The 20,808-nt window shown below is 39.7% G+C and overlaps 1 protein-coding gene and 2 long non-coding RNA genes across 3 annotated transcripts in view; 1 reads left to right on the top strand and 2 right to left on the bottom strand.

Moving 5' to 3' along the window:
• Window positions 1–3,908: 3,908 nt before the first annotated feature.
• LOC134464622 (uncharacterized) lies at window positions 3,909–5,597 on the bottom strand. Its single transcript, XR_010037977.1, has 4 exons — window positions 5,559–5,597; window positions 5,232–5,305; window positions 4,576–4,630; window positions 3,909–4,314 (listed from the first exon to the last, which is right to left on the bottom strand). It is a non-coding gene; the product is annotated as an uncharacterized LOC134464622 (long non-coding RNA).
• Window positions 5,598–5,609: 12 nt separating this feature from the next.
• Window positions 5,610–6,878, bottom strand: LOC134464621 (uncharacterized). The gene is made up of 3 exons (XR_010037976.1): window positions 6,857–6,878; window positions 5,839–6,022; window positions 5,610–5,713 (listed from the first exon to the last, which is right to left on the bottom strand). It is a non-coding gene; the product is annotated as an uncharacterized LOC134464621 (long non-coding RNA).
• A 10,154-nt stretch (window positions 6,879–17,032) lies between these two features.
• exoc4 (exocyst complex component 4) overlaps window positions 17,033–20,808 on the top strand; it is a 230,914-nt gene continuing 227,138 nt past the window's right edge. The window contains exons 1-2 of the mRNA XM_063218022.1: window positions 17,033–17,133; window positions 17,952–18,141. Of these exons, the coding sequence (XP_063074092.1) occupies window positions 17,054–17,133; window positions 17,952–18,141 (270 nt within the window). The 5' untranslated portion in view covers window positions 17,033–17,053. The remainder of the gene's footprint in view (window positions 17,134–17,951; window positions 18,142–20,808) is intronic.

The following is a 20,808-nucleotide window of genomic DNA, read 5'->3' as shown; positions in this document are numbered from 1 at the left end:
GCAGAGTTGCTCTGGACCCTCCTTTTGATGTTCAAGATGTTCAAGATGCACTCCCCCATCTCTTTCTTTAAGAGTTTACTTTCAGTTTATTTTGTCTGTCAGCCTGTTGACACCATTATGCAATTATTTCTGATCAGATAATATTTTTTAAAGAAAGGCACTGACTGCAACATGATCTCAACATGTGGTCAGAGTCGGGTCAAGTAAGGACAGTGGTAAAAGTAACTTCTTTGCTGGTCGAAAAGGGTCAGATTTTCAATGGAGACGCCCCTGGCTTACAGGTCCCTCAAAGAAGTCCATTAACTTTCAAAATGAAATAGGCTACAGTTTGAGGAAACTGTTACCCAGCAATGTCTTATAGGCCTAAGTGTAAATTGGTCATATCTGATATATGATCTGATATCTAAAACTACAAGACGAAACAAAGTGTGTCTGGTTTTTTTTTTAGTCAATGTTTATTTATTGAACTTTTTTCCCCCCCAAATACCAAACAATCATCATGAAGGATTGAATACAAAATAGACAAAAAAGAGCAGATAAATAAAACAAACAAACAAACAAAAACAAAAAAACAACAACAAAAAAGGGGCCCATAAAGAATAGTCACCATATTCTTCCTGAAAAGAAAATTACTCAGAGTTCATGTTAATTGTCCAATGTTCTGCACAGGATCTCAAAAGAAATTAAGACATTTTTTTAAGAGCTGGGGGCTGCCATATTGTAGAAGACATATTTGTTGGTATAAGACAAGCACTCATTTTACAGGATATTGACAAAGACCAAGCACATAATGAATGAATGCATTACACAACCAGGTGCATTGTCAGCTGTTCAACATATGAAATGAATGATTGCCATATAACATGAAACTTGTTTGTTGACCCATTCAATGTGTAGCCTATCTAATCTTTTCTACCTTGAGGAAAAACATGACATCACAAATCCATCTACCAAAAGATGGAGGTTTGTCACTTTTCCAATTCAAAAGAATGAGGCGTCGTGCTAGAAGTGAAGAGTAGGCAATGCAATTTAGTTCAGACCTTTGTATTGGAAGAATTTCTGAAGGAACACCAAAAAGTCCAATAAAAGGGTAAGGGTCTATATTTACACCTGCGATTTTTGAATATGCTTCAAATATGGAGGTCCAGAATGAAGTTAGACTAGAGCAGGACCAAAATGTGTGGAAAAGAGTGGCGGAAAGTGTGTCTGTTTTAACTAATATGAAACAATTATGTTAGGAATTTTAATGAATGAATCATTAAAAGCATCTCTCATACATTTTTTTTTAAAATCCAGACTGGTTTTCAAGCAAATTGCTCAGGAACATTCATCTGTTGTTTGAGAAAAAAATGTACTCATTTTTACAGATTAGTCAAACACACTTTGATGATGGAAAGCATTATACAGAAAGCTTCTAGCTTCTTGATGGAGGCACTGCAAAGTTGGCTTCACTTTCAGTATTATCCTCCAGAAAAGGCTGAAGATATATTGCAACAAATCTCGTGGTTTAACTCTAATATTTTGAGTGGAGGCAAAGTTATTTTCTTTAAGCAAATGTTCATTAAAGGAATTCTTTTTGTGAATGACATTGTAAACGAGAAACATCAAATCCTCTCATATAAACAGTTAAGAGACAGGTATGGAGAGATATGTACAACTCAACAATACAATCAGTTAACTTCATCTCTACCATCAAGGTGGAAGCAAAACATTAAAACGAGCAGTGACAGTAATTTAGTGTGTAGACCAAATATAAAGCAGAACAAATGGCTAAATCAAACAAAAATAAACAAGGAAATATATAAGTTTTATTTACAGATAAATTGGTTGAGCTCCCAAGTAACATTTTTGATAGCTGGGAAAAAATGATGGATTCTCCTCTCTTATGGAAGGAAATCTCCAATAATTTGTTTGAGTCATCATTAGATATAAGAATACATTTTTTTCAATATAAATTATTTTTTTCTTAAAAGAAAATGCTTCATATTTGGGGTAAAGAAACAAATCCATTGTGTCGCTTCTGTTTAGAAGAAGAGGAAACTGCAGAACACTTATTTTTGTATTGTCCTTTAACTGTTACGCTTTGGATTGAAATAGAACGTTGGCTGTTAAACTACAACATCAGCTTGGATCTCCCTACAGTGCTCCTGAGCGATGTGGCAAATGTAAGCCAGTTCAGAGAAGTAGATGTGTGCACATCCCACCCGATGGGCCAGGTGCAGGACAATGAGAGTAAATCCAAGTGAAGTGGGCGGCTACAGGGCTTTTTTCATCGCCGGTCCTGCACTCACAGAAATAATTCGCCCCAAAACATAAGATTTAATTAATTTGATTAATGACAAAAATGCATACATTTTGAATAGCTAAGTTTTATGCAATCCTGAAAACCAAGACCTATAGGATGTATAGAAATTCATTGAATAAATCCTATTCATTTGAAACCTATAACCCACAATTTATGCATTTAGTATTAATAAGACTTATGCATTTAGAATGGATAAGATTTATGCAATTTAATAGATGACAAAATTGCATGCATTTAGAATGAATAAGATTTATGCAATTTAATAGATGACAAAAATGCATACATTTTAATTACTTAATCTTTATATAAACCAACCAAATAAATCTGAAATGATACACACAACTTTTTTCAAATAAAGCTTATTTATTTGCAACACAAATCATCAGTGCAACACCTAGCCACTTGGACACAGCAAGGGATCCCAAAAACAGAGTCATACGTTAAATCACGAAGTGATTATTATTTAGTAGTTGGTTATTCACAATACCAAAAGTAAAAACAATACGGTACTTCACATGCATGAGTCACAACGCAGCTTACTTCAAAGAATCCAAACCTGCAAAATCACTTGGGCCTATACTACAAAGCTGGTTCAGGATAAGTTAAGGTTAAGTTAAGAGGTAAATTATCTAATAGAAGAGCCTGGAGTCCTCATTTTCTTATTATTAGATGTAATATTAGATGATTTACACCTTAACTTACCCTGAACCAGCTTTGTAGTATAGGCCCCTGCACACTTGGAGTAAGACCAAAAGGTCAAAGTAATTTCAAAGCAAAATGGTCAGTATGCTGAGGTTTTTCCCCTCCTGACCAGCTAGCTAATGCAAAAAACATTTTAACAAACACCCTGTATAATAAGAAAAACCAAGGAAAGGGAAAATAAGGCAGAAATTACACCATGTTCACCATCCATCACACAGGTGTCTTGACAAAGAACACAGTACATTTCTATATACTGTACAAACATTTTTTACACAAACAACTCATCTGAACACAAGTTGAAAGACAGAAAAGTTGGGTAAGTGTGTTGGTGTGACTTGCGGGCGCAAAAGGTTAACACAAATGGCCACGCAAGCGTGCGTGGGCGAAACAGTCCCACAGGTGTGTAGTACACAAGAAAAAGATCAGGTGTGCACACACAATACTTCAGCTGGCATTAAGTACAACAGTCCTAATAGGTGTGTGCACACAGCCAACAGTCCAAGTTTGTGGGTGCAACAAAAGTTCAGCAGGTGTACTTAGGCAGCCAATACACGTAGTCAACCAAGTGAGCCGGCACACTAGTTCAGCTGGTTTGTGTACAGAATAGTTCACCAGGGGCCTATTACTAAGTTAGGTAAATCATCTAATACCTTTATCTCATCATCTAAGAGCCTTTCTAAAGAAAATAAGTACTCTGGGCTCTTCTATTAGTTGATTTCACTCTCAACTTAACCTTAACGTATCCTGAACCAGTTTTGTAGTATAGGCCGCTGGTGTGTGGGCACCTGACAGTTGTGTGTATGTGGCCGACAGCAGACATGGATAAAAAAAATAAAAATAAAAAACCCTCTAAAACTCCTCCACACTGACCACTTGGTCGAAGACAAAAACATCATGAGTTTTATAGTTTTTTTCCCCCTGGTCGACCATCTACGGGTCACAACCAATGCCACTGCGGCAGTGTGAGCGGAAGCGAAGTGAGAGTCTAACAGGCGTGTATGCCACTGAATCACAGGAGCTATTTCAAGCTTGCTTGAGTACAGGTCCATCAGAACTTTCTGGTAACCCTCAAATGTATGTATATTTCGCAGTCTTTTTGGATAGCTCAAGTTGGTGCATAGATTCGTTCATAAAGCCCAACACATGCATGGCCGACACTCCGCAGGCTCTGGAGAACTCACACCGTCCAGTGCCACACAGACATCTTCAAAACATGCATCACCTAGACCATCACCCTCTGTCCGGACTGTGTAGATGCCCATGGTCTTCTCAGCAGTGTCTGCCTAGGCCTGTCTGCATTCAAGGTCCTGGAACATAGCAAAGGGAAAAAAGAATGATTTAACGGAAGAACTACAAAGATTTAGGTGCGAAATAAGTTCAAAAGACTTGTCTTCCAGGCACTTTGCAATCAAAAAAAAAAAGTCACCTGTTGGCCAAAGAAAGAAGACAATTCATTTCCCCATTCCAACCTCATCTCCCATTACCCCTATCCTGACTGCAAAACTTCTGTTCAATTAATTGGGGGGGGGGGGAAGTCATGCTTGAAAATGCAGTGCTTTATGACTTACTTCATTATCTTGCTTTGGCCTCACTTGCATCCCGAGTCCGGAGATCCTCTGCTGCCTTTTGACAGAAAGAAATTATTAGATCCACTGTATCACTACACTGAATTGGTAGCAATCCAAACAGTGGTGATTTTCCATTCACAAGGGATGCTGAACTTCATCTTTCAACTTAAAAAAAAATGCTTCGATGTGCATTGGTTGACTTAATTGTAAACTTTGAGACAGTCCATCGCACTAATATCAGATCAGAGTTGGGACTTTCCTCAAGATGTTGCAGGCAGAGGGGCAAACATTCAGAGCAAGCATGCTGAAATGTGTAAACTTTGTACCATCAAATCAAATGTGGGCTCCTATGGCAGCAGGGACATTTGGTGTACTTTGAGCAAACATCACATTATTTCTTAAGACCCTAAAGAGCCCCCCCTTAATAAATGGTACACAGGTCTGGAGTAAGAATGAAGTTACATGGCAATGGAGAAAAAGAATACACTTTTAAGACCAAATTTGACAGCCATTTAAATGTCAAAGTTCTATTTCGATATACTGGTGAGTGACAGTATGAAAAGGAGGTAGAGGCAAGAACAGAAGGGAGAGAGTAGAGTAGGAGAAGACACAAAGTGAGGCAATGTGTGAAAATGAGAGCAGCGGCAAACTCTTACATGTCCACATGCTTGTGAAATCTTCAAAGATGTTCAAGTCGCTGAAGTTCATACACAGACAGTTCGCCGGCATCCTAGAGGACAGTATGCATAATGTGTCACAAACCAACACAGGTACTGAGGGCAACAAAGTCAGTCATTTCTCCATTGACCACCCCAAAACCTTGTTTAACCCCACTCAAAGCTCACAAGTCTAAACCCATGCAGTCAAGTGTTTTTTTTTCTAACGGCAAGAAAAACATCTGAAACAATCAACATAAACTTCACCATGGTTATCTAACTCACAAGCTATATGCAGATCAGATTAGACCAGAATCAAAAACGTACATGTCCCATGTGGGTCATTATGGCAGAGATCTTCCGTCCTAACAGCTCCACCTTCGGTACAGAAGATCCGGATAAGGCCACTTGCCCGATAGTCCAGTTCACCAAAGAATTGAGGTCAGAGGTACAGTGGCAATTTACATGAATTCCAAATTGATCTGTAAAAAGACAACAGGGGTTGTGGCAGGTTAATGGCATTGACGACAACACCAAAAGATAAGAATGTCACTGGTTTAGTCCAGTGACAGTCCAGTGACAGTCCAGTCAACTACACTACATTTACCTCGCTGGCATCAAAAAGTGCCATCTGTTCTGGAAGTCTGGAATTGCTGGCTCCCGGAGAACCTCCTTCCTCCAGGTTGAGCATGGGCGTTGCATCACCTTCTTGATCAGAACCTCATCTATGTCGGCAGTAAATGAAGGCCCCTCATCTGCTTGACCAGATTGAACACGGAGATAATACCAGCCTTATAAATGTTTAGACAAATCATTTGAATGGTTAACATGCACATTTTTCACATTTCAGGTTCATTTAACAAACAACTTGGTAACACTTTCTTTGAGGCCCATATCTATAGCAAATTATGAGCGCATTTATATCAAATTATAAGGCACATTATAATGACTCACCACGTATTATGACTACACCCATCATGTTTCATGATGCTTTATATTAACAGCTATGTATAACCATGAATCTAGCTAATATAGAATATATGAATCTAGCTTATAATGCTTAATAAATACAATTGTGTTATGAGGGCTCTTGGCTGGTTATAAACTACAGAATGCCTGATGGGGCTTTTAATGCATTAGGAGTAATCTTACTTATACCCCTCTATGCACAGACCTGGATATAAGGACGAATAAGACGCTATAATATTCCATGTGAGATCATAAGTTGTCAATGTGTGCTCTAAGTAAAGTGAAGTTCATATGGATGCATCTATAATGCACTGCGTAATGCAGTATAATGCATCATAATGTAGTGTAAGCCCCATCAGGCAGACTGTAGTATATATCCAGTCACGAGCACTCATAACACCCTTGGATTTACATAGTTTTATAAACTTAGTTCACTGTTATTCATAACTGTTAGCATAAAGCATCATGAAAGATCATGGGTGTAGTTGTAATGTGTTGTAAGTAGCCAAATTATAATGCACATTATAATTTGATATAAATGCACTCATAATGCGCTATAGATATGGGCTTCATAGAGTGTTACCAACAACTTTGTGTCAGTCATATGAACTACATTTGAGATATAACTGTACATCTTTCAATAAGTTTAAGCTTACCATGTCGCCACATGGATGTCCCCTTGAGGAGAATGACAAAAATACCACAATAGTTTTGTATCTGGGGAGAAAGGGCAATACAAGAGCAGATGCCATTACTATCCAGTGAAACGAATGCTTTGCATTTATGATACATCCTTTTACTGCAACTGACCCACAAAACAGATAACATGACACACAATAATCAAAGAACAGCGCAATGCAATTTTAAACAGCATGATTACCGTGTGTAGTTTAGTATTATTGAACTGAACTGAATTTAAACGACATTATTACAGCGCAATAAGGAATTTGAACTGCAAACTGTGAACATCAGCAGCACTTTGCTAAGCCTACAATAAAATGGGCACTGTAAAAGGGGAAAGATACAACTGCTTACGACAATCACTTGTGGCTTTGTGTCGTTTCAAACAGCATAATAACCAATTTCAAGGTTGGTTTAGTTTACTGTCGACCTGTAGAGAAGTAACAAACAAGCCAAGTTGCCAAAGAACCGCTAGCCTGAAGCACACATGCACTGGAACACCTGCCATGCAGGATTTAAAACCGTTTAGGCTACAGCAATAACAAACTACGGAAATGTGAACAGAAATCAAACCAAATAGTATCCATCTAATATAAACTACACAATTTCGACACAATTTGAAGGAATTGGATGTAGGATGGCTTTAGATTTCTTACCATAACATTGATCTCGCTCCACTCCCCACACAGTTGAAGGGCAACAGGAAGTAGAAATGCAGCGCTCAAACGTTTGGCTGTGAACAACCGTGATGTGCAGCAAGTAGCGCCACCTCTGGACTGGAGTTGCATCCTCAGTTTTCCCAATTCACATAACTTTTATGAAAACTAATCACATACATTTTAAATAATATGATCTTGTTTGTTTTATATTGTTAATTATCTAAACTTTTTAATTATATATTAAGTGTTTCAATTCACTACATTTTATTATTGGTCCAATTACATAGATTATAGTTAATTGTAATATGTTTTAAAACAATGAGTTTTTAAATAAAATCAAATAGATGTGAATGCATAAAAATGAACTCCTCCATAAATCATTTCTGTGAGTGTGATTGTGCTACGGTGTTCACTGATACGAGTGTGCAGTTCCCGTGTTGTCTTGCCCACATATGCCAAGCCACAGGGGCAGCGTATTAAATAAACAACATGGGTGGTGCTGCAGGTGATTGCACCTCGGATAGGCAAAGACTTGCCTGTATATGTGGATGGCTGAAATGTTTACATTTGTGTGTAAAAGAACACTGGGCGCAGCCTCCACATTTGTAATTGCCATCGAACACTTCAAAAGTGCCGGTCATAACGTAAGTGCGCTCAGATATATAGGCGTGGAACGTGTGGATAGGTCACCAAGAGGCGGTGACAGAGGAAAAAGATTACTCCAACGTGAGACGTTTTGGATCCACTATTTGAACACAATGTCTCCTAATGGTCTTAACGAAGAGTTTGACATCAAGCCATTCTTGTAACTCTTGTAATTATTGTCATACCCCCATGCCTAACCCCCCCCCCCCCACACACACACACACACACACACACACACACACACATACACACACATACACCACCAACTTGTGGGTATTGGTTTGTGAACGCAGGTGCCCAAAAATTGTTCCACTGAACGATGTAAATATGATCAATGCGATAGGTGACTCACTGGGTGTTTTTAATATGCAATGTCTTGTGCTTCTCCATCCTTTTTTGTTGTTTATTTTCATTTTCGTTTTCAAATATCATGATCACTTTATTTTTCTGAGTGTAACCTGTTACATCTTTGAACTATGTGGCGTTTAACTTCTGTGGAAGAGTCAGCTGTGACTTTATATGCTGACCCATTTGCTGTTGGACTACCAGCACAACTGATTGGCAGCCTATCAGCTGTGGACTTTGGCTGATCAGCTGACTGTAGAATGTTTTAAAATGACCCACTCAATGCCATGTTCACACTTTGCCTGATGAAGACCTGAAGGTCGAAACGTTGCTCGATTAAATAATAAATAGACAAGCAGTGTCGCGGACTTCTCTTTTCACTTAAATGTAAGCCAGACAATACAAAATATAATTTTAGGGGTTGTGTTGTTTAATTTATATATAGTTTGAAGTGTTGGGGGACTCTCAGATTGGTTTTTGTATTTTTCTTTCCTTTTTTTCTGTAACCTTTTTTATCCTTTATTGTATATTACATTTTGTTTTGTTAAAAGAAAAACGAAGAAAAATTAAAAAAAAAAAAAAAAAAAAAAAAAAACGAAGACAAGGTCCCCCATAAGGGGGGATGGTGGTTGGGTTAAAAGAAAAAAAGGAGAAGAAAAAAAAATTCTGTTTGGCCTAATGTGGATATTGTCAACAACATGTAAACATTGTCAAAAGAGGAGTAAGTCAGTACACCTTTACGTGTCTGACCCTCCTTTAGTGCCAATAACCCCAGATGTTTCATGCCGTTGCATATCAATGAGCAAGCCAGTCACGAAAGCTGCCACATGTCAGGCCTTTGACTCACTATTCCAGAATGTGTATTTGATTGTTGTGAAGCTTCTAAAACATGTGTCGTTGTACTGCATCAGCATCCATTCTCTTTTTTGCTTCAACCAGGGTGACAGGCTGGGTTTTTCTGGAAAATATCTCAATAAACGTGTGAGTTCATTGTTCAAGTGATAATATCAAATTGACCTGAGGTACCCCCATAAGATGATGCTATTGTCACCACATTCAAAGTGATAATGTCCCATTTTTGGAAATAAGCTTAAGCTTATTTCACACCTCCCCTTGAGTTAAATAATAGGGTTTTACCGTTCTCTGGCTATGGCAGTGCAAATTTTACCTCCATGCTAACATTGAGTCCTATGAGACCAGCTCGCGGCTAACTGGTCTCATAGGACTCAATGTTAACTGTTAGCTTGGAGGTAAAATGTGCACTGACTGCCATAACTAGAAAACGGTTGGAAGTACAGGAGACAGGTAAGAGCCTATTATTTAACTCAAGGGGAGGTGTGAAATAAGATGATTTCCAAAAATGGGACGTTATCACTTTAAGAAGGATGCAGTTTTGGTGAAGGTACATGGTACTCCAAAAAAGTACAGCTATGTTATTATATCCCCGAAACGTGGAGCGTCGGGGATGTAATGGTTTTGCGTGCGCCGCCGCGTCCGCCGCGTCCGCCGCGTCCGCCGCGTCCGCCGCGTCCGCCGCGTCCGCCGCGTAAGGTCTTTCGTGTTAACGCGATAACTTTTGAACGGATGTTTGGATTTGTCCCAGATTTTTTGGGTGAATGCTCTAGGGCAGGTTCATGAACTGATTAGAGTTTGGAGGTCAACACTTTCAAGATGGCCAAATTGAAGATGGTCGAATTTTTGTTTGGCCCATAACTTCTGACTGGGTGGGTGGATTTGTCCCAGATTTGGTGTGGGAATGCACTAGGGTAGGTTCATGAACTGATTCGAGTTTGGAGGTCAACACTTTCAAGATGGTCAAATTCAAGATGGCTGAATTTTGGTTTGGCCCATAACTTCTGACCAGTTGCATGGATTTCTCCCAGATTTGGTGTTTCAATGTTCTAGGGTAGATTCATGAACTGATTAGATTTTGGAGGCCAATAATTTCAAAATGGCGGAATTTTCATTTGGCACATAACTTCTGACTGGGTGGATTGATTTGCCCTGTAACACTTTATTTTAAAGGTTCACCCTTTCAGTGGATCTACCACATTAGGTACAGTGTAATAACCAGCGTAATGTATTTAATACCATGTAATAACAGTGTAATACCAGTGTAACAATATGCAATAGCCTACCTGTAATACCACTTACACACAAATACATGATGTAAGTACAAGATTGGTACATGGTGTTACACTGGTATTACATGGCATTACATGTTGTTGCACTGGTTATTACACTGTACCTAATGTGGTAGATCCACTGAACCATTAAAACAGTATTACCATTTGCCCCATTTTTTGCTTCATTTTCACAATAGCTGTTTGGTTTTAAGCCTATGCACGTCATGTCACGTCTGTATGTATCATATACGTTTACGAAATGGTGGACGGGAGTGGTAGGAATGATGGGGGACTGGACGCGTCACGTTTCGGGGATATACCTTAAGCAGTCGAAGGCGACTGCACAGGCAGTCTAGTTTTAGACAGCAATGGCTTCCTCTGCGTTAATTCTCCCATGAACCTCATTGATAATTATGTCTGTGTTGTATAGATACTGTAGGCTACATGTATGTCAACAGAGATGATGTCATGTTCCAGTGATTTATGTAAACTTAGGCTGACCCTCTTTTTTAACCTCATGGGGGATTCTGTAGGCCTACTATGCAATCATTTTTACAGGTCCATCACAACTTGGGTCAAAGGCAACACTGAACTGTCTCCATTTTTACATACTTTTATCGAAGCATGTCTCTGTGAACCTCAAGACTTTTAGAGACAGCAATAATTCTCATAGGTCTTCAGAGAAATATTTCGAGCAAGGCATGGTGCACATCTGACGATTTCTCTGCATCAAGACACATATTTTCCACTGGCAGCTAAGTGATTTACACCATGAGCAACACCAGAGTGATTGAATTGAAATTGAAATCCCATAGTTTTATTAGAACTTCTCTAATTAGCAAATGAAGGCCCCTTAGCTAGGGGTGCACTTATTCCTCCGTCTGTAGAGGATGTTCATGAGAACGAAACGATAAAATGATATTTTTTAGGTGGCAATAAAATACTGTTTTGTTTCTGTTGTTTGCTGTTGATTTTTTATCCAAAACAAGTATTTTCCTTCTATGTTGCTAAGCATACAGTATGTATTTTGATGTATGTTATTGTAAAAGTTGAAAATTGAATAAAAAAAATAAAAAATAAAGCGAAATTGACAGAAATGTAATAAATTGAAAGTGAAAGCCCAACTGGGAAACTCCAACTTCCATTGTCATTGTGACACAGCACTCCTCTGCAAGTGGTCACTGCACACTACGACATTGCATTTATGCCTCACATGTGCAAGGGGGCAGCACCTAATGGCGGCTGACAGGGAGCAGTGCGGTGGGACGGCATCATGGTCATACCTGGAGGAGGATGGGGAGAGCGCTGGTTAATTAGGCCTACTCCTCCCACCAACCTGGCAAACCGGCAACCTTTAGGCACGGTCGCAACCAAGCAAAAAAAAGCTTGATCAACACGAGATCTGCTTAGTCGAATAAAGGTGGAGTTGAATGCTTGGCAAACAAGTTGGACAGTTTTTTCTAACGTGATTTCCCAAGACATAAAAAACGCTGCTTCCTACTTGGAGCAGCGAGTGAGCTGCCTCACAAGCATGTGGGCTACACCTGCAATTCACGTCAGATTGAAGAATGCCAATCACAGCAGATTACCGACGGCATGGAGGAGGTCTTCTGCCCAGCAGTAGCTCTTGTGGTACTGCGTGACTGCTTGAGAAAACTTTTATTCCTGCGATGGTTTAACGCCATGTCCTGCATTGATCCGCCAAAGCCAAAGGCGAGTCAGACGGCATTTCATTAATATGTCAACAAAATGGCAGTTACAGCGCGAGAAATTATGAAACCGGAATATATCTTCTTTAGTTGACTACAACAGCCATTCTCTAATCTCTCTAGTATGCTGTTCAGTCACGATTGAACACTCACTGAGTAAAACTGAACCAACTCCCGCCTCGTCATTCATCGAGCCTGTTTGATCCGTCCTGCCTGTTGTGGCCAATTGAGTCGCGGATCCCCACTCCCTATGTGTGTGCTTCTGACTCTGTTGAGGTCTACATTTCTAAATGTTAACTCTTAGGGAAATTATAGTCTACAGACGTGACTCTACTGTCACTCACTGCGTTACAGCGTACAGACTTTAAAGCCACTGCTGTCACTCCCCTCGTCCGAGTCAGCAGCGGCGCCCTCGGCGACTCGGTGAGACGAATCCTGACTGAGTTGTTGGTAGCGAATCCCCTACGGATCGGATCAACGCTTAAGTTTCGTTTTTGCCACGAGTGTGCGAGTCGCAAGGCAACTCGGCAGCGGAAGCGAGTGGTCATCTGCTGCTCGCCCAAATATTTGACTTTTAGTCTTCTTAAATACAAACACACACATTATTTATTGCAAAATCAGGAACATACCGTTTCACTGCTGCCAAAGGCTCTTCGAGTTGTGGTTGCATGTTTAGTGAGGAGACCCAGGTGGGTCGGATCGCAGCATGAGTTTAGGAACTGTGACGATTCATAAAGTGAGTTTTGCTGATCAAACTGTCTTACTCTTTGATTTATCAACGTGAATTGATAAATGGGACAACAAAGGCGAGGCGCATAGCTACTTAACGGCAGAAACGTTTTAAAAAATACATTATTATTATTTATTTTTTATTTATTTTAAATAAGTGATCCGAGTGATCCGTCTAATCCGGATACCCTCCTTGGAATGATCCAATCAATCCGGACGCCTCAAAGATTCGAGTTAAGCACCTCTAATTCTAACCAGGATGCTTCACACGGACACAGTGAGCATGCTCGCTGCAAATTTGCTGGCTGGTTGAAAAAACGCCATTATGAACGCCCTTATTGATATACAAGTCTGATGCCCCAACCGCCTACCCATGACTTAATTTCAAAGGGTGTACTAATGTCTTCCTCTTACTTACGCAAAAAATAAACATAGGCTTACTGAAAGATTTGATGCTGAATGCCTTTGGCCAAAACTCTCAGAGAAGATGGGCAACAATGCACGACTTGGGTGCATTTGTGATGGTGCAGTTTACAGTTCATTCTGGTTAGGATTTTCGAACCGGAATTCATTGTTATGCCACCATGTGCATGCTCATCAGACTGCCTGCGCCATTACAAATGTGCCCATTTATTTGGTCGTAATAGGATCAGGTCAAAGGTTATAGGTCGAAATATTTTTTTGACGGTTTCAACAGTTAACTTTACACTTTGTAAGGTATGATCCTATCTCAAAGCAAAGTGAATAAAAGTCAAGAGTCAAGTCAAGAGTCAAGAGTACTTTATTATCAAAAAATGTAGCCTACAGTAACAGGGTTAGCACAGAAGTTTGAAATTGCGTTTGACCAGTCTCCAATGTGTGTAACGGAGGCTAACTAGCAGAGTTGGCGTGGAACGTTGGTAAAACCTCCCTCCGATAGCCTCATACAGTCTTGTGCCGTTGGGCCGAGAGACTAGTCTCTTGGCCCAGCGGTCATGGGCGTTTTTAGACAGGGGCCAGGGTGGGCCTGGGCCCCTGTAGGATTGGTCCTGGCCCCCCCTAGGGCCCCTGCGCCAGCCAATGATGGGCCTATAAAAAATAATAATGTCTTACAGGTTTGCAACGTGCATTGACTGATTCCAAGTGCAACACGCACAGGAAGGGACTAGGAGGGTCAGTTGTCCCAGGCACAGGCACAGAGGGGGTACAGAATTGGATTCTAGTGACATTACACATGTTGGGTAGGGGGGCCTTTGTCAATACTTTGCCCCCAGCTCAGGTGAGGTGCTGCCACTGCCCCTGCACGCACTCGACCCGAGTCGCGCGCTGTTCCACCTTTGTGAGCTAGAATTTCTTAATGTTTTTGGAGCTATCATCGCTGGACTTAAAAGGAGTTGGACTACATGCCGAAGTGAGGAAACAATTAATTTCCTAAAGTTTTTGTAGGTGAGGAATAAGCTGGTTTTAAACGGAATGGTGGAATGCATGTGGCTGAGTTAAAAAGCAATTCTATGTGGTGCTATTTTAATGGGTTAAACAGTTCTCAGATTCTCAGATTAACGGTATTTAATTGCCATCCCAACTGTGTGTGCTGCAGCACTGCTGTTAAGGCTGCTTATGAGTTTTGTCATAGGCTAAAGTAGCCTAGCTTATAAATATATATATATATATATATATATATATATATATATATATATATATACATATATATATAAATTGAGATTAATTTAAATTCATGATTTTATCCCATTTTTAAATTTAATTTCAGTCTTTTCGTTCGAAAATCGCCACTTATCCAAAAAAGTGCAGAAAACCGTGATATCAATTGTCATCAAGAAAACTGTGATTTTTTCCAAAACTGCCCAGCCCTAGTTTGTATGTTCTTGCCATTACATTTTTTTTCATAATAATGATAATTGGTATAGCACATTTTAAACAAGGAATGCAGCTCATTGTGATTTAACAGTTAGATTAAATATGAAATTGGTAAGTTGGTTAACCCATTGATGCCAAATACTGTGTAGGTTATCATTGACCCTAGTGCCAGGAGCTTCATGATGTAGCTTTAGGCTTTAGGTTATCATTGACCCTAGTGCCAGGAGCTTCATGATGTAGCTTTAGGCTCATGAAATTCAACATTTTTTTAAATGAAGAAAGTTTGTATGTTAGAGCTGAATGAATGGGTGATAATGCAAAATGAAGCAGCTTTAAAATCAGTTAAGCTTAACAACATGCTTTGTATGTGCTTCAGATGCTGAATCAGGTGTTTTTGCAGGTATTTTAGGCAACACTGGGTTTAGAAAAAGGGCGATATTTTGGCAAAAGTAAGGTCGAAGAATATAAGGTACATGGGCCGCCCTCAAAACATGTGGGCCCCTCAGGCCCCTGTGGTAATTTTTTGCTAAAAACGCTACTGCCAGCGGTATCGTACTGTGTCTCCCATTGCCGGACTGTTGTAGTTGACGAGGTCGCACGTTCGATCCCCAAGGGGGGTGAACAGGTGCAAGATGACCTCCGTCACATTAACTAAAAACTAAAAACATTTAAATACGAAAAGGGGTTGGTGACTTTTTGTTTTCCAGAAAACAAGTTGGCTATAGAACTGTTCTGTATCTCAGAGTTGTAAAATTTGACACCTCATTTACAACCTAACATCTGATAGGCCTATATTTTTGATATTTGAAAGGTGAGGGCAAAAATAATCTGAGGCACTCCATTATGTCACCCGCCCCTACTGTGCCATTTGTGTTATTTTACTATGCTACAGTTTTGTCGTTCAGGCCTATGTTGTATACCCTGGTATCAGCTGCAATTTGCAGATACTGTACATTTAAAATAACACCAGAATTTCATAAATCCTCAAGACACTATCCCATTTGCTTTTCATGTTCTTGTGCGAGGTGGAAAAATATCTTTTAGGTATTTTATAAGAGTCTAAATACATCACAATATAACAGATTGCATCCTGTTTATTTTTTTTGTCATAATTATTTATGTAATAAATGATTTATGTGTTTGGATGAGGTAGTCTGTATTCATTGTGGTTCTGTTCTTGCCACTGTCTGAAAGAGTTTGACTGCTCTCATGTTGGGTTCTATCCTAACCTGGCAGTTTATTGGGGCCCAAACGCATGTGCCACAATTTAAGAGAAATGACCTTTTTGCTGTCATTTAGGAGACAGCAGATTAGAAGCAGACCGATGGGACATTGGTGGTAGGGCATCAAGGAAGGCGATAAGAGCCTCCAAATTAAACTTAGCCAAGAAAGGCCATACCTTGGCAAGGGGGAAAAATAGACCCACATGGCCTTGTGATTGCTTCTGTTTCCAGAGAACAAAAAAAAGATCACACACAGTGTTATCTTGGCAGCCCTACTGCCACATCCATCAACACGGAAACTGCCACATCGACCCTACCTTATAATCAATGCCTCTCCCTTTCTGTTTGCAACACAGCAGATTGTCAGGAGATACAGTCTAGAAGATGCTCTGCAGTGTTCTTTGTGCATCTTAAGCCTGTGTGTCTGATATGTCAGTGTCCCCAAGCTCTGGATTTCTTCCCAGCCATTGTAAGAAAGGATAAATCACACTTGCTTTATTGCATTATTATTAATAATAGGCTATTGCTAAATTAAATTATTTCCCAATAAATAAACAAGACAACTTATGTAATGGCACATTAAGTCATGATGGTGTGATAATTGAAAATCAGACATTAAATCGATTGCAAATTATTTAAGACTGAAGTCAATTGGATAAAGTCATCATTCATTTTCTCTCAATGCATTTCTCTCCACACCACTGTGCTGCTGTAGTTTTGTCAGGGAATGATGGCCAATGCTAAAAGACTACAACCCCCAAGCGTCCAATTGCACACTCAAGCGCACTTGCTGAAACGTAAGTGCAGTTCAGCAGCTCATTGGTCTGTTTTCAGCAGCTAGGTGTTCGGTTGTCACCGTGTTTTGGGTGCAACAGCGGAAAAATGGCATCCGAGACAGGAAGATATAGAAGCACCGTTTCTAAAAGCAAAGACCCTTCTAGTTTACTCATTTCTGTGATTAGGTAAGAATGCTTAACATTTCTTGCATCCCTCCATCTGACTGGGTAGATCGGTACCGCTTTCAGATCCATTCTAGGCACCAGGGACCAGTCAAGTTAGCCACTGGGCTAGTGTCTTGTTGTTTCCTGTTGTGACAGTCAAAATGCTATCTCTATCTGTCGTATAAAGGAATTGAACAGCGTGCCGTTTTATATATCTGATATTTTAAAACATATGGTTCATATAACAATGAATAACCCCACCGGCCGTACCATAGGCCTACTACCTTGGAGTTTGTACTGTCTTGCGTTGTCCCTGTCAAGCGGATGTCAGCTGATGTCCATTTGATGACTTGAAACAGCCTACCATGGCATTTTGTTTTTATTGCGCTTCGCACTGTATTGCACGTTCTGAAACACGCACAACTTGTTTTATAGGGAGTGACGAGCACTGTAATGTTTATTTGTTTCCTGTCAGTTTGTAAACGTCTGGTACCAAGGCCCCAGCCACCAAACAAACTGCCACTCACTAACCATTAGCGTACTGTAAACTTATATCTCCCGTGTCTTATTTTATTGCAAATGGATGTACAGATAGCCACTCGCTGTCACCATTCACTGTAGATTTAAGATGTGTTCACAGTATATTCCTCACTTACAAACTCCTCAAATGTTACACCAAGAAGTGCATGCATTTGTTTTTGCAGGACCATGCTCAAGCCCAGACAGATTTCTGTATTTATTATGAATAAATAATTGTAGATATCAGTCGCATTCACAAACATTCTGCATACACATTTGCCCTTTGCTAATATGTTTTTTTTGTGTTTCACATCTTCTAGGACATTGTCCAGCAGCGATGATGTGCAGGACAGGGAGACGGAGAAGAGTCGCCTGGAGGAGGCGTATGAGAAGTGTGACAGTCAGCTGGATGAGAAGATCGTGCGGCACTACACCGAGCTGACCACGGCCATCCGCACCTACCAGAGCATCACCGAGCGCATCACCAGCTCTCGCAACAAGATCAAACAGGTGAGGCAGGCTGTCAGCGATCTTCCTTTACATTACATGACATTTAGCTGACACTTTTATCCAAAGCGGATTACAGTTATTTACAGTGGTGCAGTCCCTGGAGCACTATGGGGTTACAGTAGATGCCTTGCTCAAGCAGACCTCAGCCATGTAGTGAGGAAGGGTGGGATTCAAACCTGCAACCATCTGATCTAAAGGCCATGGTATGTATTTTCTAATGATAGAGTTAACAGAGTGCTGTGGGAATATAGGAAGCACTTCCGTGTGCCCATCACTGAAAACAATTCCGTGTCCAGGAGCACGGAATGTTGGCAAAATCCGTGCTCCTGGATACGGATTTCGTGTCCTTAACATCCATGACCGGGAGCGCGGAATTTTGGAGATCAGGCTGCGAACACATATGTGCCATGTGTTGTTTATTTAGAGTTGCATTTGGGTATCGCTGGCAGAATCACAAAGTATTGCTGTTAGACGGTGGGCTAGATTTCGTAGCTCCTTTAGAACATGAGTTTCGTTCTCACTCTCGAGTGGCAACTTGATTTTTCTAATATGACCTCCTGACAATATGTAAAGCAATATTCTGGCTGTTGCCACGCTGAAAAGTTGCACGTTGATATTAAAAAATAGCGAAAATAAAAAAGACTGGGGGTGACGTCACATAATGCACAGTCAATGGGAAGTCTCCGCCCCTCAAAGTTGAAAAGGGAATATTTATCCGCATATCGGGCTTTTTTCATAGGCAGATAATTCACCTAATCATTGAAACAACGTAGGCATTTCATTCCAGACCATTTTCCTGTTACTGGAAAAAATAACACAGCTTGCATTTCTTTACTGACACGTAGTTTTTTGGCGAATTGATCTACCCCCGTCACCTCATTGCTCTATTGCTTTGAGGGAACAGACCTGTCATCTTTTTGACATTTATCTCTCGTTGCCCAATAATGGTCAGACAGTCGAACACTAACAGCGAAAAAGAGCACTCCTGAAAGTTTGAGAAAAATATTTTTTTTTTGCATGTACACAACAAGTGAGCCCACTTACCCCCCAACTTGTCACTTTTTGCCATGAAATCTGACGGTTCCGGGTAGCATGCACGCGCTAGCTGTATTCTGCCTCGTTGACTTTGCATTGACGTGACGTCACTCGGTCGGCTAGTTTTTCTTGTCATTTTTATAAATCAATGTGCAAGTTTTGAGGATGGCAACAGCCAAAATATTGTTTAATGGGTTGTCAGGGGGTTATATAAGCAAAAATAAAGTTGCCACTCGTTAACACCAACGAACTGACAAGATATGAGACTGGGCCCACCACCTATGTATTTAAAGAGTTTTGGTTTGGTTATGCTCATATCCTCAGAATGTCAGAAATGTCACAGATTCACGAATGAGTAAATGCCAAGGTACCGCATCAGTGCAGCCCACACTGAAAGAAAAGTTACTTCAGATATACACGATAATATCATGGACATCGGTTGCACATGTTATTTTCATGTTTCCTAAAAATAATGTATTCATGTCATTCAAACATGATATTGGCTTATAGAACAAACATGATATTTTCATGTTAATATTTTATGTATTATTTCAGTTCTTATTTCATGTATAATACATGTTTCTGCTTTGCAAGAAACATGTTTTTTTCATGTTTCATTTACATGATAATATCATGGACATCGGTTGCACATGTTATTATCCTGTTTCCTGAAAATAATGTTTTCATGTCATTTGAACATGATATCAGTCAGTTTACAGTGTATGACAGTATATGAATGTCTGATAAGTAGCAATATATATGGCACATAAAAACATGATTTTATAAAATATATAAAACATTTACATAAACACAATTTCTGTGCTAACTTAACACAGAAATTGTTTTGATGTAAATATTTTATTTTATGTATAAAACCATGTTTTTATATTGCTACTTGATCAGACGCTCATATACGGACATACACTGTAAACAGATATATCATGTTTATTGTTATATATTGCTACTTAGTCAACCAATATTTACATGCTTTTATACTTGAGAATGAAGAGACTTAAATTGACTTAAAACTGCAGTTTTTTTATTATGATTATTTCATCAAATACACTTTCCAACGGTACTCAACAGCTTAACTCATTCAGTTAAAAGTGACTGACACCCCCAATATGCCAAGTCATTTTGGAGAGAGAGAGAGAGAGAGAGAGAGAGAGAGAGAGAGAGAGAGAGGAGAGAGAGAGAGAGAGAGAGAGAGCATTAAAATGCACACACAAAACTACATCCAAGAAGATAAAAGGCACCTTCATTTCAAAACATTCATTATGATTGTACCAAAACATACAAGCACTTGCCAACAGCTTTGAGAGAACAAAAGGAAATGTCAATGGGGAGCTGCATAGATAGATAGATAGATAGATAGATAGATAGATAGATAGATAGATAGATAGATAGATAGATACACAAATTCTGTAGACAGTAGTAAAGTTTTAGTTCAGGGACATAACTTTAGGCTACTTCACAATGAAAACTCCAATGTATTTCCAATTCATTTTGAACCAGCCAGATCATGAAAGACCCCTTCAGGTACCATTACGTAGACAAATGTTGAAAATGAACTCTTGTCAAAGTATCTAAAAAGCAATGGACCTCCTAAATGCACACAAATTCTGTAGACCT

Source organism: Engraulis encrasicolus, chromosome 15, assembly GCF_034702125.1.
Source record: "Engraulis encrasicolus isolate BLACKSEA-1 chromosome 15, IST_EnEncr_1.0, whole genome shotgun sequence".
Taxonomy (NCBI): domain Eukaryota; kingdom Metazoa; phylum Chordata; class Actinopteri; order Clupeiformes; family Engraulidae; genus Engraulis; species Engraulis encrasicolus.
The sequence above is the reverse complement of the archived record's forward strand: the minus strand, read 5'-3'. Positions and strand labels throughout refer to the sequence as shown.